At 60.4% G+C, this 23,875-nt stretch overlaps 2 protein-coding genes across 3 annotated transcripts in view; both read right to left on the minus strand.

Annotated features, from left to right (window-relative positions):
• Positions 1–4,527: 4,527 nt before the first annotated feature.
• On the minus strand, positions 4,528–9,380 carry GNAT1 (G protein subunit alpha transducin 1). The gene is made up of 9 exons (XM_066351039.1): positions 9,131–9,380; positions 7,907–7,949; positions 7,636–7,777; positions 7,378–7,535; positions 7,162–7,290; positions 6,790–6,919; positions 6,398–6,551; positions 6,085–6,276; positions 4,528–5,769 (listed from the first exon to the last, which is right to left on the minus strand). Exons 1-8 carry the CDS (start codon positions 9,234–9,236, stop codon positions 6,086–6,088), a joined length of 1,053 nt encoding a protein of 350 aa, XP_066207136.1. The 5' UTR covers positions 9,237–9,380; the 3' UTR covers positions 4,528–5,769; position 6,085.
• Positions 9,381–12,175: 2,795 nt separating this feature from the next.
• The window catches only part of SEMA3F (semaphorin 3F), a 30,474-nt gene continuing 18,774 nt past the window's right edge, over positions 12,176–23,875 (minus strand). Inside the window, exons 3-19 of one of the 2 annotated variants that reach the window (XM_066350613.1) lie at positions 22,797–22,957; positions 22,630–22,692; positions 22,402–22,521; positions 21,628–21,720; positions 19,985–20,078; positions 18,581–18,700; positions 18,212–18,351; positions 17,970–18,084; positions 17,734–17,803; positions 17,414–17,558; positions 16,282–16,504; positions 15,598–15,686; positions 15,422–15,463; positions 15,072–15,229; positions 14,827–14,894; positions 14,420–14,553; positions 12,176–13,501 (exon numbers count right to left, since the gene is read on the minus strand). In XM_066350613.1, coding sequence (XP_066206710.1) covers positions 13,091–13,501; positions 14,420–14,553; positions 14,827–14,894; positions 15,072–15,229; positions 15,422–15,463; positions 15,598–15,686; positions 16,282–16,504; positions 17,414–17,558; positions 17,734–17,803; positions 17,970–18,084; positions 18,212–18,351; positions 18,581–18,700; positions 19,985–20,078; positions 21,628–21,720; positions 22,402–22,521; positions 22,630–22,692; positions 22,797–22,957 — 2,246 coding nt within the window. In that variant the 3' untranslated portion in view covers positions 12,176–13,090. The remainder of the gene's footprint in view (positions 13,502–14,419; positions 14,554–14,826; positions 14,895–15,071; positions 15,230–15,421; positions 15,464–15,597; positions 15,687–16,281; positions 16,505–17,413; positions 17,559–17,733; positions 17,804–17,969; positions 18,085–18,211; positions 18,352–18,580; positions 18,701–19,984; positions 20,079–21,627; positions 21,721–22,401; positions 22,522–22,629; positions 22,693–22,796; positions 22,958–23,875) is intronic. The other variant, XM_066350614.1, reaches the window with a different exon arrangement.

Raw genomic sequence — 23,875 nt, forward strand, 5'->3', positions numbered from 1 at the left:
TTACGCCCAGACTCCCAGCCGGTGCCCGCCTTACGCCCAGACTCCCGGCCGGTGCCTGCCTTATGCCCAGACTGCTGGCCGTGCCCGCCTTATGCCCAGACTGCTGGCCGTGCCCGCCTTACGCCCAGACTCCCGGCCGGTGCCTGCCTTACGCCCAGACTCCCGGCCGGTGCCCGCCTTACGCCCAGACTGCTGGCCGTGCCCGCCTTATGCCCAGACTCCCGGCTGGTGCCCGCCTTACGCCCAGACTCCCGGCCGGTGCCTGCCTTACGCCCAGACTGCTGGCTGTGCCCGCCTTACGCCCAGACTCCCGGCCGGTGCCCGCCTATGCCCAGCTGGCTTCCCTGACAGCCTCCCACCCTGCCCCCCCCCCACCGCGGGCTGCCCCACCTTCTGCAGCACTCGGCAGGCCGCTCACTGCTTGGCCTTCACTTCCCCATGCCTTTGCCCACCTGGTTCCCCAGCCTGACCCACCTCCTGAGCAAACTCTTACTCATCCTTCAACTCCCGAATGGAAGCTCACCGCTGAGAACCCTGCCTGAGCCACTGGGGAGAGCCAGCTCTTCCTCCACCTCCCAGGGCTGTTCCTGCCCCCGCTGTGCCCTCAACTGCCTCAGTGTCTCTAAGCGCTCTCTGTACCCCCTATCTGGACAGGGGGGCTCCTGACAGGCTGAAGGAAAAGCCCGAGGGGAAGCAACCTGTGGGCTTGTCTCTGCCAAGGGGCAGAGGGGTGGCTGTCGGGGCGGGGCAGAGAGAGGGCACTCTGGCCGGAGGAGACAGCTCGGCCACAGGGACGCTTGGGTGGGAGGGTGGGCCCGGCACTGAGACGGGCAGGGCTGCGCGCAGGGGCAGCACACGTGGCCTGCAGTCACGCTGGGGGGTCTCTGGGCTTCACAGGCCAGGGTGTCTCTTGCTTCCAAGCTCGCAGGGTCGAGGACCCAGGCCTACAGTTCCTGACGACACTCTTCCCCGGCCGGTGTCTGGAACATTTCTCCCTGAGCACGAGCAGGGGTTTAGTGGGCACAGTCCAGGGGAAGACAGAGGGGACCCTCCTCTCCAGCTCCTCAGCCCGAGTCCCCAGAGCTGGCGACCTCTTGGCTGAGGCCTGTCCCCACAGGCTTGGCATGCCCTTCCTCTCTCCCCTGCGATCTGGCCCCCAGCTTCTCTGGCCACTGGAGCGGCTTAATGAGCCCAGGTCACATGGGCCAAGCTATTGCCTGTGGGGAGGGCTCAAGCCCCCAGCGGCCACCCAATCGGGCCCTGACGTCAGTGGCATTAACCGTCTGCCAGGCTTGTCTAATCTCTGGTCAGTGGCTGGGCCAGGTTAGTCCCGCCAGAGCCAGAGCTGAAGGCCGGGAAGGCCCTCAGGGGCACCTTGAGGGTGCAGGTCAGGCAGGACAGTGGTGGCTGCAGGTACCTGCAGTCCATGTCCCCTGCCACCGGGACTAGGGTGTTGCCATGGTGTAAAGTCTGGGCCAGCTCTCTCTGATCCTCTGCCATGGACTGTGAGTCAGGCATTCACTGGGCACCCGCAGCTCCTGCTCCTTTGGGTGTAATTACACTGGCGCGGTGATCGGGGCTGGGGAGGCTTGCCAGCCATGCACAGGGCACCTGAGACCAGGCATCGTCATCAGCCCATGGGACCCATGATGGGTCCTGAACCCCAGACTCTGGGGTCAGAGCCATGCCCGGGAGAGGACGCCCTGGAGGGTGGGGTCCGGCCCCTGCACGGCGTTTAGGTTTCTTTCTGCCCTTGCCCAGGAAGGCTGGGGAGCTCGTTAGCTTTCTTCTAAGACAACGTGGCCAGGTAGAAGGCCTCATTAGCTACCTCCCCGGACAGCTTCCTGCCTCTCTAACCTACCACCTCCAGCTCCTCAAAACTTCCTGTCTTCCTCCTGCCTCTCCCTGTTAATCCCCAGCCCCCACTCTGCCCTGCCCACTTCCCTCCAGGACACGACGCGGCAGAGGACTTTCTGTTGATGCACCGCCGCACTCAGTCAGGCCCATGCCCGCCCAGTGCGGGTCCTAAACCACCGGCCCAAGCCCCAGCCTCCCCTCAGGCCTCTGAACAGCACCCACGTGGCTGCCCATGTGCGGCCTGGGCTCCCTGACTCAGCTAGTGCTCCCCACCCCGTGCTCAGGTCTGGGCACCCTGATGTCCCCTCTCCAGCCTCCCCCCCACACACACACCTGGACATAGAAGATGCTGCCCATGCGCTGCCTTCTGCCTGACTCAGAGTAGCCACCTGCCCTCTGACACCTCCTTCAGTGGCCGCAGGTCTGGAGAACTCAGTCCCTTCAACGTCCCTCTATAGTCCCAGCTTGGTGGGGGCGTCACATCCACTTGTCAACAGACAGATCTGGATCCTGCCCCACTCCCTGCAGATCCTGTCCCCACAGCATAGTGGCGACAGGGGACCCCCAGCAGAGACCCCCCCAGCAGCACTTCTCTCCTCCCCCATGCCCACTCATGCCAGCCCCCCAGGAAATATGTGTGCCCCTATATCTATGTCTTTATGACATATTTTAATGATTGTTCTTTTCCAGAAGCAGATTTGGAAAATACCACGGATGATCTTATTTCCATTAAAGTCAGGAATATAAAATTATAAATTGTTTTAGGTATAAGTAAATATTTAAGCTTATAGAAATATTTTGAGAAAATTAACCACTAAAAATACATAAACCATGCCGGATAGCTTGGTCGGCAAGAGCATCGTCCTGAAGCACAGAGGTTGCCAGTTCGATCCCGATCAGGAAACGTGCAGGAACAGATCAATGTTCCTCTCTTTCTCTCTCTCTCCCTGCCTCTCTTGCTAAAATCAATAAATAAAAAATTTTAAAAACCACATAAAACCAGCCTTGGCCAGTAGCGCAGTGGATAGAGCATTGGCCTGGAGTGCGGAGGTCACAGGTTCAAGCCCAGGGTGGCCAGAGCCCTTGCCCAGGTCAGGGCACATATGAGAAGCAATCAATTGCATGAGTAGGTGGAACAGAGTTGATGCTTCTCTTTCTCTTTCCCTAAAACACAAAACAAAGCAAAACAAAACAAACCCATTCCAAAAAAAGAACACCTGACCAGTGGTGGTGCAGTGGATAAAGCGTCGACCCGGAATGCTGAGGTCGCTGGTTTGAAACCCCAGCTTTGCCCGGTCAAGACACATCCAAGAAGAAATTGATGAACAAGTAGAGTGAAGCGACTGCAGTCTCGCTCCCTCTCTCTAAAATTAATAAACAAAATCTTAAAACACACACACACAACCATATATAGGAGTGGACATTTCTCCTTTTTCTTCAGGCTCCAGTGTGGCACCAATGTCTCTCTTTTCTCTCCCTCTCTCTCTCTCTCTCAAATGAATTTTAAAAGTATTGCATTGATATACTATTTTTTTTATTTTTTTATTGAATATTATTAGGGTGACACTGGTTAACATAACTATACAGGTTTCTACAACACATCTCTGTACACCATATTGTGTGTTCACCCCCTAAGTCAGCGGTTCTCAACCTGTGGGTTGCGTACCCCTGTGTTTTGGTCGTTCGACCCCTGCCGGGGTCGCGACCCACAGGTTGAGAACCGCTGCCCTAAGTCAATGTATTATTTGATTACTGAGAGTTTTGGTCCAACCTTCAATTTTGCACTTCAGTGATGCCTCATCTCCTCCTCCTAATCCTAGGACAGCGATTATGTCCCAGCTTCAAGGGCTTCTGAGACCCACCATCCTGTGGAGGAAGCCCAGGTCCCCAGACTGGCACTTGGCATTTTCCCATGTCTCCCCACCCCATGTCTCGTCTCTGCTCCTGCTCTACTGAGCTGTGGCCCTCAAACCCATGTTCCAGGGTCTTATACAACTTACTACCCCAGCCAGAATGAGTTTCCATCTCAAAACTCCCTCTTGATCCAAGACCACCCCCATGAACATTTCCCATGGCTTCTCTCCCCCTTACCCCCCATCAAGAAGCACAAGTTGGTCCCATGCTCCCAAGCATGCCCCCTGCCATGTCAGGCCGGGTGCTTTAAGAAGAAACCATCTAGCCCTGGCCGGTTGGCTCAGTGGTAGAGCGTCGGCCTGGTGTGCAGAAGTCCCGGGTTCGATTCCTGGCCAGGGCACATAGGAGAAGCGCCCATCTGCTTCTCCACCCCTCCCCCTCTCCTTCCTCTCTGTCTCTCTCTTCCCCTCCCGCAGCCGAGGCTCCACTGGAGCAAAAATGGCCCGGGCGCTGGGGATGGCTCCTCGGCCTCTGCCCCAGGCGCTAGAGTGGCTCTGGTCACAACAGAGCGACGCCCCGGAGGGGCAGAGCATCGCCCCCTGGTGGGCATGCCGGGTGGATCCCGGTCGGGCGCATGCGGGAGTCTGTCTGACTGTCTCTCCCCGTTTCCGGCTTCAGAAAAATACAGAAAAAAAAAAAAAAAAAAAAAGAAACCATCTTCCCACTCACATCCAGCCTGGCACTGGGCACTTCATGAATGCTCCTGACTCATGATAATGAACACTCTCCCCCTCCCCACAAGAAAGGACAGCTGTGTTATGGTGCAAAGGTTTATTGCTGATTCTGTGCATCTAGCTGAGGGGAGGGCAAACTGTGCCCTGGCCTTGCTGAACAAGCTCCTGCAGGGCAGGCCCCGGCCCCCGGGCATCAGCAAGGCCTGGCTGATCAAGGAGATGTGGGAAAGGGGAGGGAGGGACATGGGCCTTTGTTTCTGAGGGTTCAGGCATGGCCCTCAATTATTCCTGCCAGGAAGTGGATCCTGAATAGGAAGGGTAAGAGAAGCTGCGGGCAAGGACAAGGGTCATCTGGGTTTGCTTATGATCCCACCTGAGGTAGACCCCCTGGGGCCTCCATCCTATCCCAAATTCTCTGCCTGGGGCTGATCGATGTGAGCTGGACTCTGCCCCAGCCACCCCTCAGGACGGTGTGACCATTGGCCACCACTGGTGTCAACAGTACCCTCCCTCAGCAGGACATCCCCTTGTCTGGCCAGCCGAGAGTACTGCGGAGGGGTGGGTGAGGCAGGATGTGGATCTGGTGTCCAAGGACAGAGGGGGCAGGGCCTAGGGGCTTACTCTGGGACTGGTATGTGGGGAAGGGTCCAGCTCGAGTCTGTCCCTGACACCCAGGGACTCCCAGGCCTGACCCTAGTCACTAACTCATCTTGGTAGGAGCTGCACAGGCTGGAGCTGGCTTAGACTTTAGACTCCACAAGCTGCTGGGGAGGGACAGTCACTGGCTGCTGGGCAGACAGGTGTCAGACTTGTCACATGGAGGTGGTAAGGTTGGAACAGGCTGATGGTAAGCAGCAGACCTGCTTGGAGGAGGGATCCCTGCCTGCCCCTGCCCTTCATAAAACTCTGGGAGGGAGGGCTGTTTGCTGAGCCCAGACCCACTGGGTGAGTCACGGGCCACCGGGGGCGGGAGAGCTGCCGGAGACCGGTCAGTCGGGCAGCGCTGTGCTGAGTCACCAAGTGCTCTAGCTGCCCCAAGTCCTGCCCGCTCCTAGCTGAGGCTGGCTCTGGTGGGTCCTGGAGGCCGGTGCAGCCAGGCCGTGAAGGGCAGAGCTGGGGTTGGGGGCCCCTGGATCTGGGAGGTCTGGGAGCCACAGGGAAGAGTAAGGAAACTCAAAGCCAGTGGGGCTCAGGGTTTTGGGTCTGTGGCTAATGGGGCCAACGACTGGGACCCAGGAGTCCTGGGGGGCCAGTAGGGTCCTGTTGGCTGGGACTACAAGATGACTAGTTTACGGGGTCTCAGGACACACATGGGTTCAGGAACCTGGGAAATGAAGAAGGAACCTTGTCAGCATCATTGGGCTTAGGCTGAGAGACATTATGGAGGTGGGTTTGGAATCAGGGCACCTGGGGGCTTGAGGCTTGTGGAAGGAGGAAAACTGGAGAGCCAGGGGAGGGGCCCTGTGGGAGTGGGCGGAGCCTGAGGAGCCAGGGTGGAGCCTGGAAGCAGAGGGGTCCGGGAGCTGGGGGGTCAGGCAGTGGAGTGAGTCGCTGTGAGATGGGGTGGGGGGTGGGAATGGCGCTAGGGCGTTGAGACTAGGGGCACGACAGAGGAGCGTCCCGGCTGGGAGAAGCCGACCTCAGAAGAGGCCGCAGTCTTTGAGGTTCTCCTTGATGATGATATCGGTGACAGCGTCAAACACAAACTTGACGTTCTGCGTGTCGGTGGCACACGTCATGTGGGAATAGATCTCCTTCACGTCGCGTCGCATGTTGAGCTCGAGGAACTGCACCTTGATGTAGTTGCCCGCGTCCTCGTACGTGTTGGGTCCTGGCGGGGAAAGGAGCTGGCTCGCATTCCCTGCCCCGCCGGGCTTCCTTCTCGGCGGAGCCGCGCGGCCCGGACGTGGGGGTGGGGCGCCGCCTGGCGGCCGAACTGGGGGTGGTCTCACCGTCATAGTCCGGGAAGCAGATGTTAAGATGCGCCTTTTTTATCTTCTCGGAGAACACGTCCTTCTTGTTGAGGAAGAGCACGATGGACGTGGTGGCGAAGTAGCGGTGGTTGCAGATGCTGTTGAACAGGTGCAGGCTCTCGTGCATGCGGTTCTGAGGAGAGCAGAGGCCGTCGGGTACCGGGGGACGCGGGCAGCGACCCATCCCTCTGGGCTCTGACAGCTTCAGGTCAGCCTCCTCCTAACCGCCCCCTCCTCCGTGGGGTTGCTGGCTGCCTCTTCTCCTCTAAAGAAGGCTCAGGAACGAATGTCCCCTCCCAGACGCTGCCCGCTCCCGCCCCACTGTCTCCGCTTTCCGCAGGCCTCAAACACAGGGTCCGCTTGGCACTCACCACTTCGTCGTCCTCCACCAGCACCATGTCGTAGGCGCTGAGCGCCGCGATGAAGATGATACAGGTCACACCCTCGAAGCAGTGGATCCACTTCTTGCGCTCAGAGCGCTGCCCGCCCACATCGAACATCCTGCGGGGCAGGGCGAGTGAGGCCTGAACACGCGGGTCGAGCCCCGTGGACCCGCCCACAGGCATCCCCTTGCCTCCCAATGTTGGCGGGGGCGCCCTCACACAGGATGGGCATCCGGAGGGGTCGGGCCTTTCTGTGGGCAGGGTATCTGAGAGGCGGCAGTCTCTCCTAGGGACAAGGCCTGGGGGCAGTGAACTCACTGGCAAGGGGACCCGAGTGAGGACGCGGGTGCGGATTCGTACCGGAAGTTGAGGTCTTTGAAAGAGAACTGCGTTTCAATGATCCCGGTGGTCTTGACACGAGAGCGCAGCACGTCCTGCTCAGTGGGCACGTAGCCCGGGGTGACCAGGCGTTCCAGGTCTGAGAGGTAGCTGCAGGAGACGCCGGGGTGTGGGTGGGTGGGACGCAGGAGCGTGGCAGGGCCCCGCCGCGCCCCCGCACCTCGCCTGCGCGCTCACTAGCCCGCGGAGTCGTTGAGCTGGTACTCAGAGGCGCGGTCGAAACAGGCCTGGATACCCGAGTCCTTCCACAGCCGCTGGATGATGTCTGACATCTCTTTGGGCATAGTACCCTCCTCGATGGTGTCCGCCATGTGCATCAGCTTCCGGGCATCGTCCTGGGGACAGGATGGGAGTGGTTGGTGGTGACCCTGGTCTCGAGCCCAGTCCCGCGCCTCTAGTCCCTAGAGGACCCGCTCAGGCCTCCTCTTGGCACACCTGGCGCGCAGAGTCTCCGTACTGGATGTTGAGCGTGGTCATGGCGCGCACGATGGCTAGGATGGACTGCAGCGTGTTGCCGTAGATGATAGCAATGAACTCGAGGCACTCTTCCAGCGAGTACCCGTCCTGGTGGATAATCCTGCGGCCGGGGCAAGCCGGGGTCAGAGCTTCGTGGTCCGGTGGGAAGGACAAGACGTGTGCGCACACCCCTCGACACCCCGCCACACACACACACCCTCACCCCCGCGGTCTCGGGACGGGCACTCACTTCATCTGCTTGACAATGGTGCTCTTCCCAGACTCACCGGCACCTGGAAGGGAAGCCCAGCCTCAGAGCCGTGCTGACCGCAATTCCCCCCCTATTCCTTCCTTGGCTACAAGGCCGGGAAGATGGCTAGGCCGACACAAGAGTGAGTGCCAGCTCAGCCTTCAGTCCCACTTGTTTTCCTCTCATCCCCCAAGATAAGGTCCTGACACCCTGGCAGGAAAACGTTTACAAATTCAGGAGTGACAGAAGAATGCTGGCGAGGGGCATCAACGACTTCAGCTGTGCTGGGGAACTTCCAAGACCCTGGTTTACGCAGTCTGGTTTAGTCTGAGACCAAAATAAAGGAAACCTAGGACGCCACCTTGTGGAAATATTCGGTACCGCATGCATGGGATGATTTGAGCCGGGTCAACTCAGCTTTTCACCCGGGTGGGGAGTATCTCTCCCTGAGGCTCAGAGGGAATTAGCGCTTTGGTAAGGGAGAGGCAGAGCTGACCGCCCCTCTAAGCTTGCTCTTGCAAGGGTGTTGGGCACAGTTAATGGGATTTCTGGCTTAGCCTCTTTGCCTTCCCCGGGCACTGACTGAACCTAGAGCGCCTAGATGGAGTCTGCACCCCTCTCAGAGCCGCTAGTTCTTCCCCTGGCTGGGGGAGGGGGGTGTAGGGGGGGGCAGTGGTCTTGAGGCACTGGATTCACCCCATGTTCCCTCTCTTCCATGGGACCATGGCATGGTTTATCTCTCCCTCCCTGGACCTTAGTACCCCTCCTCCCCCTTTAGTGTCTGCCAACAATCAAACTCTGGAAACTGAGGGCCAGGGCCATTGTCTGTGGCCCTGGGTGGTCCGGGAGGCTGCCCACTCTCAGGCGGACTCTGACCTCCTTCCCAGGGGAGCGGTCCTATCGTGGGGCTCCCCAAGAGGCCCCTGGCTGCTGAGCCTTGCCTGGCGGGCCCATCAAGCCCAGCTAGGATAAAAGTGTGCCCCATACACACACCTCTATGAGACTGGCCATAAACACTTCTTGGGAGGGAAGGCTGTCTGAGGTTGGGGAGCCAGGGTGTCACCTATCAGGCCTGGCCTTGCCTGGCCAGGGCTCCCACTCTGTTCCCTGCCCTTTCGCAGACTCATTCTGCTTCCCCAGTCACCCCGGCATCACAGAAGGGCCACTGGCCGGCCCCCGGGCCTCTGACCTGGGCCAGTGGCCCCACCCGGGCCCACACCCTACCCAGAAGCAGCAGCTTCACAGTTCGGGCGTCCTTCTCCGCGTCTTCCTTCAGCTTCTTTTCCAGCTCCCTCGAGTGCTTCTCCTCCGCGCTGGCCCCGGCCCCCATGGCCCCGGCTGCAGGTGGAGAGACAAGGTCAGTCGGCTCTTCTGGGTGAAGGGATCCCCAGAGCCAGGCTCAGGCCAGCCTCTGGCCTCCGTGGACACCCTTCTGACCCCAAGACTGGCAATCAACTGGCTCTCCAGACCTGTGCATGCCTTTGGGGGGCTGCTTAGTGGGATTTGGTTGCTGGGGGTACCGAAGAGCCAATCAGAGACAAGGACAGGTGAATCCAGCTCAGCCCCCAGCCTTTCTAATCGGGCCAGTGTGGCCCCAATCCCTCAGCTGCTGACTCTGCACCCCCTCCCCCCCTCCCCCAAGCCTCCAGGAAAGACCCTGGAGTCAGTCCTGCCCCTGCCCTGCAGCGGAGAGACATGTCTGTAGAGTCCAGGCTCAGACGGGGCGGAAAAGACCTAGAGCCCAGGGGGTGGGGGCCAGAGGGGTGGGGCTGGGAGCAGGCAGTAGAGGAGAAGCACGCACTGAGCACCTGCTCCGTGCCCAACGCGGGCTCTGCTCTGCTCTGCTCCTTACCTGTGAGCTCACGCTGGCCCTGGGGGAGGGTGCCCACAGCATCAGCCCCATTATACTGACGAAGAAAGGGGGGTGGAGGGCTCAGAGAGTCACACAGCAGGAAGTGACTGAGAAGCGCCAGGTGACTCTGGACCTGGGCTCCCTGCTCTTCGGGGAGTCAAACGGCAAAGGTGGACATTGCATTTGCCCCATCCGGAGGGCTGGGTCTGACCCGGGCAGGGCCTCCGCATGCCGCGTTGCCGTGGATTGGGGTGGGCGTGCGTGTGTACCGGAGGAGGAAGTATGCCTGTGCTTGACTGGCACCGAGTAAGGCAATGGCATGACTTAGGTTTGTGTGTGTACACATGTGCTGTGTGTGCCTTTGTGATTGTGTGTCTCCACACACCTGTTTGTGTACAAGAGGGCATGCACGTGCTTTTGTACCTTTCTGTTCATGTGCATATGTGCTTATACATGTGTGCTTGTGTGGATTGATATGTGTGCATTAATGTGTAAATTCCTATGAATGTGCATGTGTTAGTGTGCACTTGCCTGTGTGTGTGAGCACATGCCTGTGTGCATGTACATTTATGCATGTGTGCACCTGTACATGTGCACACTTTCACATACACCTATTTGGGTTTTTTAAAATTTTTTTTAAAGATTTTATTTATTTATTTTAGGAGAGAGAGAGCGAGAAGGGAGAAGCAGCTCCCATATGTTCCTTGACCAGGCAAGCCCAGGGCCTTGAACCAGCGACCTCAGCATTCCAGGTCAATCCTTTATCCACTGCACCACCACAGGTCAGGCCACATACACCTATTTGTATGTGTGTACTTGAGTGCGACAAAGTCTCTGGATTACAGCCTGACCAGGCAGTGGCGCAGTGGATAGAGCATCAGACTGGGATGCCGAGGACCCAGGTTCGAGACCCCAAGATCGCCAGCTTGAGCGCAGGCTCATCTGGTTTGAGCAAAGCTCACCAGCTTGGACCCTAGGTCACTGGCTTGAGCAAGGGGTCATTCAGTCTGCTGTAGCCCCCCCCCCCCCGGTCAAGGCACATATGAGAAAGCAATCAATGAACAACTAAGGTGTCGCACCGAAAAACTGATGATTGATGCTTCTGATCCCTCTCCCTTTCTGTCTGTCTGTCCCTTTCTCTGACTCTGCCACACACACACAAAAAAGTCTCTGGCTTACAGAGGTGGCAGGGCTCTTCCACAGGTTTTGCAGGCCTGTCATCGGCCGGGAAGCAGTCTCAGGGGGGTCTGGCACTCCCAGGGGCATGGAGGGGGGACCCCTCTGCCCTGCTTCTACTCTGTACCCCATGGGAGCTCTGGGACCTGCCTAGCGGTCTCTCTGAGGCATGCCAGCTTAATCACCTGTAGTCCACATGGGGGACATGCGTGGGCTGCTGGGAGGCAGTTTCAACTGAGTCTAGAGTGTTGAGTTCCCACATTCTGGGGACTTCCCACCACCCATCAGAAGACCCAAACCCTGGGCTTCCACGGGTCCCTCTGGGGCCCTGAGCCTCCTGCCTGGACTTCCTCTGGGAAGCCTGGCTGCCTTTTAATCCTCAACTGTTTGCAACCCAGGAAACCGCGAGGGGGTGTCAGGGTCTGCGACACTGAGCACCACAGACTGTCTCTGACACGTGGGTGTGGATGCTGGCTCCTACCACGGGCTTCAACGCGTGCCCTGTTGAGGGAGGGAGGATCTATCCAGGAGCAAAAGATCACTGGTGCCATTTCTTTAGCTTCAGGTTCCAGACACCCTTCACCCCCACATGGAAGTGGGCCAGCGGGTCTCTGCCGCCCTTTACACGCTGCCCAGGGGGTTGGGGTGGTACAGCAGAGCCCAGGTTTGTTAAACCAACGGAAACCTGGTTTCTGCATATTTACTTTATTTAAAGTGAGGCCAATCCAGTACCTCCTGGTCCCCCCCCCCCCCGGCTCCTCTTGCCACCAGGTATGGTCCTAAGCTCTGGTGGACCCATGGGCCTGTCCTGCTTCCCTTGCCCAGCCTGCCTCGATGCCCTACGCCTTGGGCACCCAGCCGCACTTCCCCCGCCCTGGGCTCCCTACCTCTGCTCTGTTGCTCCACTGGGCCCTCTGCTGAGAGCCATTGGAAGCAGGCAGGCAGGATGGGGATTTTGTTGCTTCTCAGGGTTGGGGGGGGGGGCAGCTGAACTGTGAGGGCTGTGGCTTTGTCTCTCCAATTCTGAATGCTTAGTGTCTCGCACAAGGCTGGCCACAAAGCCAGGTGAAGAGAGAGTGTTGAACAACTGATCAAACAATTAAATCAGCAAATGGAAGCTGACCTGCAAAAGAGACTGTGCGGGAATGGGTGGCCAGGTCACATGGGATGGGGGCTGGGCACAGATCTGGGCATGGGCTGAACCCCCATCCTGCTTCCCCTGACAAGGAGAACAGCCAAAGTCCAGTCCCAGAGCCAGTGTTTATTAACAAGATGGAACCCAAGGGCAGCTGTGGCCTGGGTAGCAGAGGGCCTCCAGGAGCCCCTGTCCACCTACCCAACTGCCCCCCAGAGCTACTATGTACACCCATCATCGTAAGTGGTGGGCAGAAGGAAGCCCTGGGGAGCCCCTGCAGGCCCCAGGCCTCCGCCAGGACCCCCTCTGCCCTCAGCCCTGCTTGGGCCTGGCCCCTCCACTGTTCCCCCAGCCCCTGAGTCACAGTGGCACAGAAAGAGCGAAGAGGAGGTAGAGTGGCCGGGCAGGGAGGGAGGAGGGGCTGGGGGGGCCATCCCACTCCTCTTCTCTCATCCCCAATAAATAGAGAATAAATACCCGGGAAGGGGCTGGCCTGGACCAAGTGGCCCCCTCCCAGGCAGGGGCCGGCATCCTGCTATGGCCCCTTCCTCCCCCCCTCTCTGAGTGCACGTGAGCCCCCCACCCCTAGTCTCCAATGCAGTCCCTGTGCCCGTCTGTGCCAGCGGTTTGGATTGAGTGCACGCTGGCAAAGGTGTACAGTTCATGCCCATCCACGTGGAGATCGCTCCCTCCCTGTGTCCTGTAGGTCCCAGCGGTGACTGTCGAGTAGGTGGACTCCCGGCTGGGTCTGGGGACTGTGCAGTCCTGGCTTGGCCCTACCAGCCGGCTGGGCCTGATTAGGTGGTCTCTGTTTTCTGCTGTCTCTGACCAGCGTGGGTTGAGTTCTGGACGATGATGCCGCTGAGGCAGGCTGTGTACAACCCACCAATAAATACTGTCTTTGCAAGGGCAGGGTGTGTATAGAATATAGATATTTTTATATATATATATATCTATATATCTTTTATATTAAAAGGGACAAGGGCTAGGCTGGCCCATTGCAGGGCTCAGACAGCCGGCCTCATGTGTCAGGCGGGTGGTGGCGGCGGTTCCGGGGCTTTTTCTGGTCCTGGAGTTCAGGAGGCCGGGGGGCCCCGGGGGCCTCCCTGGGGCTGGGGGGCACGTGGCGCCAGTAGCCCTGGCAGTACTGGTGGATGAGGCCCACTTCCGGCTGGGCCAGCAGCTGAGCCAGCTCCTGGTAGGAAGGTGTTGGGGGGCCGGCCCCTGGGGGCGGCGGGGCGCTCACAGCCGGTGGTGGGAAGAGGGCAGCGTGGACAGCGTCCCGGCCCAGGACGTGCAGCTGGACCCGTGTGACAACGTGCTTGAAGTTGTTCTCGGTGGCCGTGCAGGAGTACAGGCCGCGGTCGCTGAGCTGCAGGGCGCGCAGCAGCAGGCCCTGCTCCGTGCGCAGGAAGCGGTCCTCCGCGCGGATCTGCAGGGGCGGGAGCAGGGGCTCAGGGGCCGTGCGGCCGCCCCGCCGCCCCCTCCACTCCCGGGCCAGACCACCTCTGCGGGCAGTCTATGTAGGGAGCAGGGGCTCAGGGGCCGCCGGGCCGCCCCGCCGCCCCCTCCACTCCCGGGCCAGACCACCTCTGCGGACGTTCTATGTAGGGAGCAGGGGCTCAGGGGCCGTGTGGCCGCCCCGCCGCCCCCTCCACTCCCAGGCCAGACCACCTCTGCGGGCAGTCTATGTAGGGAGCAGGGGCTCAGGGGCCGTGTGGCCGCCCCGCCGCCCCCTCCACTCCCGGGCCAGACCACCTCTGCGGACAGTCTATGTAGGGGCCCCCATGGGGCACTGCCACGTGCCAAGGAAAGCCCACAGGAAGCTTTCCCGTAACGTTTGAATGAGGCACCCATACAGTTCCATTTCAGGAGTGCTGACCATAAAGGGATTCTGTACAATGAGGGAATTTCGGAGCGCACACCCAGAATTTCTGTGGATTTAACGAGAATACCCAACTGGGGCTCCCTCATAAAATGTCCGTGTAAGGAGGGATGCCCGGAAGGTGTTTCTGTGTAAAATGAGGGCAACTTCACAGAACTGCCGTAGACTGGAGCCCACCCACAGGACATTTCCTTACAATGAGGAACACTTCCAGTGGATGCACAGACGGAGTTTTCACGTAAAGAGGCATGCCTATAAATGGTTTCATATGATATAGAAACCCCACCGAGTTCGCACATAACAAGATTCACCCATGTGACTTCCTCCTAGGGAAGGGGGCTTGGAAGGGCTTTCCTAGAACGAGGGCTGCGCAGACTGGCTCCTGTCCACATTTCACCCACATGGAATTATCACTACACAAGGACTCCTGCACCCCCGGGAGCATGGCGGGGCACAGAAAATCACCTCGCGGCGCCGGTCACTGGGATCTCGCTGGAACAGCCACTTGACGGTGGCCTGGGGCGAGCGGGGCTGGCACTCGAGGAAGGCGGCGCTGCCCGCCACGCCGTACTGCACCGACTCCACGGCATTCTTGTTGGCTGTGGGCACAGAGGGGGCACTGCGTTGAAGCAGCATTGTCTCTGGGCAGACTGCAGGCTCGTGAGGGGCTGGTACCCCCCGCCAAAAGTCTGGGATGTGCTGTCAGGCATCTGATCCTTAAAGGGATGGCTAGGGACACCCCACCTCTGAAGCCCTAAGTCCCCTCCCTCCCAGAGGCCACGGGAACATTTGTCCACGGGGGCCCTGTGCGCAGCTTGGGGGGCGGCACGGGGCTGGCTCAGCGCTGTGGGGGGGGGGCCCGGTACGCTCACCGTTGGAGTTGAAGCCACGGCACTGCCTGATGGGGTTCCCGTGCCTGACGTCCTGCCGGCGGCTCCGCCTGGGTAGGGAGAGCTCCTGACGGAGTCTGCCTTAGGACGTGTGCCCCTCCCGGGTCCCTGTACCCTGCAGACCAGGGCTCACGGACTCTCCCTGGGTGATATCATCCCCACCTCCAAACCTCCAGGACGGGGCCCTGGGTCTGGAGGCTCAATCCCAAGGACCTGGGCATGCGCACCTCTTGGAGGACGCCGTGTAGCGGGAACAGGCCTGGCCATCCCAGGCGCAGTAGGGGTCCCGGGCGAGGCAGCAGTCAGCGCAGGCCGCCCCGTATGCCTGGCAGCGGTGCAGGCTCAGGTGTGTGACACCCACGGCCGAGGCCACGTACAGTTGTTGCTAAGGGAGGGAGGGGGAGGGGCATGTCAGTTCCCATCCACGCCCAGCCCCCACCAGGAGACAGCTGGGCCAGTCTCCTTCCCTTCCTGCTCTGTCCTTGGTGTCTCCGTCCCTCTGCCAAGGGCATGACAGCAGGGGGGAGGGGACGGGACAGGCGCTATCCTACTCCCAACCCACATTACCAAAACTTACCCTTTTGGAAGAGATGGTCATGGTCTTAACAGGTGCTGGGTCCTAGAAGAAGACAAAGACCAGCTTTGGACGCCAGGGACCAGCTCCCCCTGCCGGCCCCGCCCTGGAGGCCTGAGGCCAGCAGCTGGCCCTGAGGAGAGCCAGGCTGAGGACAGCACTGGCGGTGTCACACCCACCTTGAAGACCTCCACCTCCTCCAACATGAGCTCCTCCATCTCTTGGTCATCCTTGGGCAGCACGATGACCTTCTGCACTGTCCCGCGGTCTGGAACGGGCCGGGCAGGGCCTCAGTGGGGCTGAGGAGGCTGGGGAAGGGGCACCAGCCTCAGCCCCGTCCCCCACCAGGGCCCACACCCCACAGGGCAGCAGAGCAGCCGCTCTGTGCCGAGGTTGGAGAATCTCCCCCATAGTGGGAGGAGGTCGGCGGGGCCCGGCCCGAGAGGAGGGGGGTCAGGGCCACCCCTCTCACCCCAGACCCTTATTCGGGCACTGCTCAGGAAAGATGCTGGGGGCGGTCCCCGTGTTAAGGGCTACTGGAACTGGGGTGGGCGCATATAAGAACGTGTGTCAGTATTTGGACCCATGTGCCCTGGAGGTGTCTGCCATCTGACCCCTTTCCTCCTCAAACACGGACCCTCAGGCACCCAGTGTCCCTGCTCTCCCAGCCCCTGAGGGTGAGGACGGGGTCTGCCCACCCCTAGCCTCAGTTTTCCTGGTAACAGGGAGAAGGCTCCAAAGGAGGAAGGTGGCAGAGTTGAACCTGCCCAACTTGCCCTAGTAGTGTAGGTCCCAGCCCCATAGACCGGCACCCTCCACCCGGCGGGCCCAGCGCAGGAGGGGCTGGGTGCAGCAGTGGGTACCTGTGCCCAGGAAAAGCACCTCATAGCGCCCATCGGCCGCATCCACCTGGTCCACGGCGACAGTGGTGAGACGGTAGGGCGCGCCTGTGCGAACCACCAGGGGCCTCCTCTGCAGCGGGTACACCGCCTGGTACATGAGTGGGTGGCCGCGCATGAAGTTGATCACTTCGTCAGGATAGTCCTTGGTGGACTTCAGGGATGGCGTGAAGGTCCCGCCAGGGCACTGCAGGCGGGTGAGAGCGTCAGGCCGGGCGACCCGGGCAGGGCTCCCCGGACCCGCGAGCTCTGTCTGTTCCCAGCACCTCTGCCTGCTCCCCTCCTCAACGCAGCTAGGCTTCTGCCCTACATCCAGTCTCTCTCCAGGATCTGCTCCAGTGGAGGCCCCAAGGGCCCACATGGCCAAATCCCACGGCCACCTCCCTGGCCTCATGTGCCATGACCTCGTGGCAGCATTCGGCAGAGCTGACCACTCCCTTCCCATTCCACATCCTCACCACTCAGATGCCTTTCTTTTCTGGATGTTCCTCACCCCCATGCTGCTCAGGCCCTGAACGCTTTTAACACTGTGGCGATGTCTTCCCCGCCCTGGCCTGCCCTCTGAGTCCCCCTCTAGGGAGAAACCTTCCCTGGCCTCTGCTGGGCCCAGCCTCTCCATCCCCGTCCCGACCATGCAGACAGGTGACTGCTCACTGCATTTGATCAGATCACATTGCCCTCCTGCTTCGAGGCCCACTGCGGCCCACGGCACCTCCAGATCACGTGAACCACCCCCCTCCACGCCTGTGCCCTCGCCCGCTCTGGGCTGGCTGCGCGGGCCTCCAGCCTGCCTCCCGGCTTCTGCACAGAAGACTCTTCTCTCCAACTGTCAGCCCCCAGAGGGAGGGGCTGGCCCCACCCAGACCACCATCTTTGTCACAGCCTGACACCATGTGTAAATGGTGGTTTTGGTGTTTTTAAAATTTCAGCTTTATTGAGGGTGAATGATGGGTTTATATATGTGTGTGTGGTCCACACCCTCCTTACACCCGTGTCCCCGTGAGCTCCATGATGGCGTGGCCTATGTCTGCAGAGGGTTGGACCCAGAGCAGGCCTCACAGAAGGAGAGGAGAGGGAGAGGCACCAGGGCCCTCACCGTGCCAGGCCGTGGGTAGGGCATCTTCCCTGAGAAGGGCATCCACTGGTAGTTGGGGCCCTCCTTGTGGGCAAAAGGCCCGTTGAAGACCATGCGAATGTCAGCCATGGAGTAGACACACACAGCAGAGCCTCGGAACACGGAGCTGCGTACGGGACAGGGAAGGGAAGGCTGTGGACCCGGCAGACCCTTGGCCCCCGGCCCCTCCCCAGGCTGCCCCCCCCACCGCTCACCACCAGGCTGGGGTCCCCACAAGTCACGGCCCCCCCCCCCCGATACAACCACACCCTGCCAGCTGCTGGTGCCGACCCCAGCCTCACCCCGAGGAGGTAAAGACAGCATAAATAACCGGGTTCCTCACATCCTGGGTCTGCTGCACGAACACGTCCTCTGGAGACAGAGGGAGAAGGTGCTGGGAGGGTGCCCTAGGCAGGAGCCCCAGGGTCCTGCCCAGTCCCGCCCACTCCTGCCCAGGGAAAGCCACCGGGGGTGCCCTGACCAGCCTCCCTCCCTCCCGTAGTAGCCACTGGACCCCACCCGGCTGCTGCCTACTCACGAAGCTCATCAAAGTGCGTCTCAATGCCATCCTCGCCTGGCACGGAGCAGACCAGCCGGGCCTTCAGGAATGTGCTCCACTTGTTGACCAGGCAGCAGTGGCCACCGTCGTCGTTCTGGGAGGCAAGGGGGCAGAGGGTTGGGTCGGATCAGCTCACCCGTCCCCATCCCCCTGCTAGAGGAGGGCTGACAGTGCCCGGACGGGGCCCGCAGAGGGGCGGATGGGAGCCCTGCAGTGCTTACCAGGCAGATCCGCCCAATGCGCGCGTACACCGCAGGGCTCTGCGGCGCCTCCGCCGACCGCTCGCGGAAGAAGAAGTAGAGCTTGTCGTCATTGCGCTCAGCGCTGTCGGGGATGAGCTCGGCATGGATGAAAGAAGGGTCTGCAGGTGAGCAGGAGTCAGGACGGCGAGGCCTCCTCCACCACACCTCCTTCCCTCACAGAACCCCCACCAGGGTCAGGAACACCCTAACTCCCCCGCAGAGGAGCATCCCACCTCCCCAGCCAGTCACAGGGTTGGAAATTCCCCCCGCTACTGCTTCCTTAAGAGCAACATCCCAGAGGGGCGGTCCTGTCTGTCCCCTTCCCCAGGGCCGGCAGGATGCGCTCACCATTGAGCCACCGGGAGTTGTACTGATCTGTGCGCATGGCCGTCTGCTTTCCAAGCGTGCGGAAGATGGCTGCGTCCGTGCCCATGAAGTCGATGTACACACCAGCATAGAGCTCCTCGTCTGTGGGCCAATGGGTCAGTCAGGGGGACTGCCCTTTGCAAGGATCAGGGCGCAGCCCAGAGGACCTCCAGGGCAGGGTCTTTTCTCTCCCGCAGGCTGCCCGGGGCACAATCAGATCACCCAGGGGTGGGGGGTGCTGGGCAGCGTTTAAGTGGCTCTGGGATTAAGTAGCAATGAGCTCTGATTAGCAGCAAGAGCCCATTTCTGTGGGTAGATACTCCCACCATGGCTGATTGCGAGCTGCTAACCCGAGGCCCCTGAACGTGGAGTTGGGAAGAGCCGTGGACACTACTGTATAGGATTTCCACCCCACTGCTACGGCAGACGTAAACACCCTCAAGAACACAGATAATAATAAAATGTAGTAAAATAATTAGGCAGTAATGAGTTTTGAGTCTTTTTACATTTTTAAAAGTAATTGTAAATTTATGTAATTTAAATTTTAATCATAGCTGTGTTTAACAGCCAGCTCACAAAATGCCAGAAAACTGAACCACCATGCTGACTCCAAGCCTTCCTTCTAGCCTCCCCCAGGGCAGGCCCTGTTTCCCTTGTCAGACTCCCTGGTCTGGGCTCTACCATCAGGCTAGGACCTTCTCACTTGCCAAGAGGCGGAGGATAATGCCCATCCCCTGCTCTGGGGGCCTTTCGCAGGCCTGGAAGTGGCAAGGTGCCCAGCAGCTGCTCTGAGAGGCAGACTGGGCTGGGCGGCCAGGAGACAGGCACAGCGCAGGGACCAGGAGCAGCGGTGGGCTCGCCCCACCTGTGGGTAGGGGCAGCAGCTGCTCCTCAGGCCCCAGACAGGACCCCTACTCAGGGAACATTCCCTCAAGCGTCCCAGACACCTGGCCAGACGAGAAATAAACTCCCCAGCTGGTCCCAGGGCCAGGACTCCCTATTAGCGCCTCCTGTGGGCCCCTCCCAGCCACAATGAGGACATGGGACGGGACTATAGGACCAGTCCTTACAACAACCCCGAAGCAGACTCAACCTGTTTTCTCCTCCAAGAAGCCTGAGGCCCGGAGGGTTCTGGCCTTTGCATGGATCTGGCCTCCTCAGCACCCCCAACCAAGGAGCTGGGTGGAGGGTCACACTGCCTGGTCTCTAGCCCTCAGCTCACACCAGGGTCTATCTGTATTCCTCTCCCTGCTAGGTGGGGCCCCACTGAGGGGGCTCAGGGCCAGCAGGTTCACCCCAAGGTGAGTGTTGGTGCCACAGCCTCCACTTCAGCGGCAGAGGCCACGCTTTCAGGCTGCAAACCAGGGGGGGGGGGGGGACACTCACTGATGAGGGCTGAGGCTGTGTCCAGCTTGGGGTCGTATGGACACTTGCCCTTCCCTGACTCGAGTCTCTCAGGCTCCAGGTAGAAGATGTAATCCTGCAGGGCAGAGGGGGGCTCAGCTTCATCTAGGCTGCTCCCACAGCCAGGAAGGGCAAAGGTCGTCAGGCCCCCCGGGAAAATCAAGCCCCCAGGCATACCCTGAAGCCACCCCTCCTTCACTCCCCAGATCTCTGTGGGTTTTAACTGTCCAGCCAGGTGTCCCAGAGCAGGGCCACACTGGGGGTTCCAAGGAACGTGCTGCCCGGCCCCAGGTTTCAGAGGGCTCTGCTTGGGGGGCCGTGAGAAGTACATGGGGTGGGCTTCTAGGGCCTGGAGCCCCTCCATGCCAACTGGCCCAAGCAGACACTGGCTGGGCCCCCTTGGGCCATAAAGGCACAGCTTTGTGAGCTGTGGCTGCCTGTCCTGGGCCAAGAAGAGGCTGCCAACCCGATCAGGGCAGGGGAGAGTGGCCAAGGGCCTGGGCCCTGTCCTTCGCCATCAGGTCCCATCAGGTCAGAGGGCTCTGAGGTCACTGTGTCCCCAGGCTTTGTGCCCTACCTACGGTCCTCAGGACAGACTAATAGAACATAGCCTTTTCCCGGCCCCTCAGCAAAGCCCCCAGCTCCACCTGTCTCCTCAGGGAGCTAGGAACTGAAGGGTCCAGCCCAGGCCACACGGAAGTCACAAGCCCCGAGCGCCTCCAAGCCCAGCCCTGAAGCTGCTAGGAGGAAGGTTGGCAAAGGCCCTGGACCAGGGTGAGCTCACGGGGAGAAGGGAGGGAAGGGAGAGAGGCACAGAGGCAGAAAGGGGTGGCAGCGGGGGGCAGGGATGGGGATGGTGATGGGAAGGTGTACACAGGCCTACTTCCAGTTACACTTCGCACATGCGACTTCCTGCACACACAGCTTGGCACGCATCACTGCCAGCACACAGCACTGGGCACACACACGCAGTCTGAGCGGTCCCACTTTTCAGCACTGCCCGCCATAGACACACACGCTCACGTGACCATTTGCTCTCATACACCGGCAGCCCCTGCTCCCTCTGCCCGCCCCTGCCCAGCCCCAGCCCCCCCAGCCCAGTCCCGGGTCATGACCAGCAGACAGACATCTCTGCTCCTCCCCCACCCCGGGGAAGAGAGTCCCAAGCATGTGAGTGTGCAGAACACCTGTGCTAACCGATGGTCCGTGGGAGGCAAGGGGCATGAAGCCTTGAGAGTGACGTGTCAGGCTGCACACATGTGCCATGTTCTCTCGCCGGGTGCTCGAGAGCAAACTGTATGTGCCAAGTGTGTGTTGGTGTGTGCTTATGCATGTCTACACACATGTGCTCTGAGGGCGGAGGCATGGCGGTCCCCAGGGCTCCTGTCTTCCCCACCTGGTGGCTTCATGCTTTCTTGCCTGCAGGGGTCACACTGAGGCTGACATGAATCCAGCTGGGACTGCCTTCAGAGTCACTGCAGAGAAGGGCTGGGAGGGGGCACAGAGACAGAGGGGAACCCTGGGGAGGCTGGCCCGGGTGCAGGTTCCTGGCTGGAGGCCAGGCCCTGGGGGAGCTCAGTCAGAGGCAGGGCTGCCTGGCAAGGGCCCGGAGGGAGGAGGCCCACCTGGCGTGGGGCTGTGGGTGTCGGGCGGAGGGCGCTGTCCGTGGCTCTGCTGCCTCGGCCTCTGACCACCTGCGGCTGGGTCCAGGGTGTGGCCTGGGAAGACGATGAACAGGGGTTAGAGCCAGGGGTGGCAGGGGCTGGGGGAGCGGGCTTGGGCTGCCAGCCTCTCACATCACACATGCCAGGAGCACACGGGAGCACGTATATGCGCCTGTGCGTGCACACATACCCAGAGCTCGGCGCACACCTGCACACACATGTGCCCCCTAGGTCCAATCGCTCTTACACACTCCCTACAAGGTCACGCCAGCTACACACATGCCCACATGGAAATGGAGAAGGGCAGAAGCGGGCAGGGTGGGGCAGAGCTGGGGAAGGGGCAGCTCTCCCACAGGCCGTGTGGCAGAAGCTGACCCAGGCATCCAGCCTTCTGACGCTGAGGCCCCCGCCAGGACCTCTGGCTTGGCTGCAGAGCACGGTCCACAGGCACAGCCCAGAGAACTGCTGCCATGTATGGAGCGAACGCTTACTACAGGCCAGGCGCAGCGCTAAGAGCTCTGGGAGTGTTAGCGCAGTGCCTCCTCCTCACACCGACCTGTGAGAAAGGCAACTATTAGCCCCCTTTGCAGGTAAGAAAACTGAGGCTCTGAGACGTGGAAGAAGTCACTCACCCAAGGTCACAGGGCTGGGAAGTGGCAGAGCTGGGGTTTAAGCCCTTCCTCCCATCGGAACCTCCAATGGGAGCAGCACAGGGTGAGGGTGGGCGGGGCTTACCTGGGCCCTGCGGCCACGGTTTACATAGGTGCACATGGGGTTGTAGGCACCGGTCCCACACACATACAGGTGTGTCCGGTTCCAGGGCTGGATGAGCCTGACGAAGTTCCCGCACTCACCCTGGGGCCAGAGGAAAGACAGGTACCCAGATGCCTGCCTGGCCCCGCTGCCTCCCGGGGTGACCAGAACGCCACCCGTGTTCCCACCCGGGGAGCCCACCGCACTCACATTGCCATCCTTGCCTGAGAGCACACACTCCTCGATGCGCTGTGGGGAGGCTGCCCAGTGGATCTGCCGGAGATGGGGGTCAGGGTGCAGCCAGCTAGCCGAGGCCCCCCCAGCCCTGCAAGACCACGCCCCTCACTCCCCCAGCCCCCATCCGGGCTGGCCCTTACAATGAGGGGCTCGCGGTTGATGTCGTGCAGGTCCAGGGACAGCACATAGTCCTTGCTGCCCACGTACATACGGTCGTGGTCCTCGTCCTTGAGCAGGATCCGATAGTCAGTTGTGTTGAGCAGGAAGTTGAAGAAGTGGGCGGTGCCTGTGGCCTTCAGCTCTGTGGGCAGAGGGCAAGGTAGCAATTGGGACCCTTGGAAACCATCGAGTCATACCCTCTCTGGCAGAGGGGGTCCCCCACCACTTGGTCATCTTTTATTTATTTATTTATTTATTTATTTATTTATTTATTTTTTGTATTTTTCTGAAGCTGGAAACAGGGAGAGACAGTCAGACAGACTCCTGCATGTACCCGACCGGGATCCACCCGGCACGCCCACCAGGGGCGAAGCTCTGCCCACCAGGGGGCGATGCTCTGCCGCGACCAGAGCCACTCTAGTGCCTGGGGCAGAGGCCAAGGAGCCATCCCCAGCGCCCGGGCCATCTTTGCTCCAATGGAGCCTTGGCTGCGGGAGGGGAAGAGAGAGACAGAGAGGAAAGAGGGAGGGGGGGATGGAGAAGCAAATGGGCGCTTCTCCTATGTGCCCTGGCCGGGAATTGAACCTGGGTCCCCCGCACGCCAGGCCGATGCTCTACCGCTGAGCCAACTGGCCAGGGCCACTTGGTCATCTTAACCCCCAGCCTTCCCTCCAAAGAATCCTTAGCTCCCTCTCTATTCCTTGACTTGCTGGCAGAAAAAAAAGGACAGGTGGGCAGGCCATGGGGGGCCACACCCAAAGCTAAAGCCCTGATTCATCAGCAAGCTCCGCCACTCTCTGGGTCCCAATGAAAGGGCAGTGGACAGAAGCCAGGGAGTGGGCTAGCATCAAAGAGTCTGCTCTGGCGGGGTTGATGCTCCCATGCTCAGGGCGCGGCCAGTGCCCACAGGAGCCTAACAGGGTTAATGAGTAGGAGGTGGGGGACAGGCACATCCAACACAGCCCGCAGACGCTGGCACAGAGCCGGGGTGCCCTGTCCTTACCACCAGACAGAGGGCAAAGCTGGCACATAGCAAGGCCCCCACCTTGTCTGAGTGGGT

This window comes from Saccopteryx leptura, chromosome 10 (genome assembly GCF_036850995.1).
Source record: "Saccopteryx leptura isolate mSacLep1 chromosome 10, mSacLep1_pri_phased_curated, whole genome shotgun sequence".
Classification (NCBI taxonomy): Eukaryota; Metazoa; Chordata; class Mammalia; order Chiroptera; family Emballonuridae; genus Saccopteryx; species Saccopteryx leptura.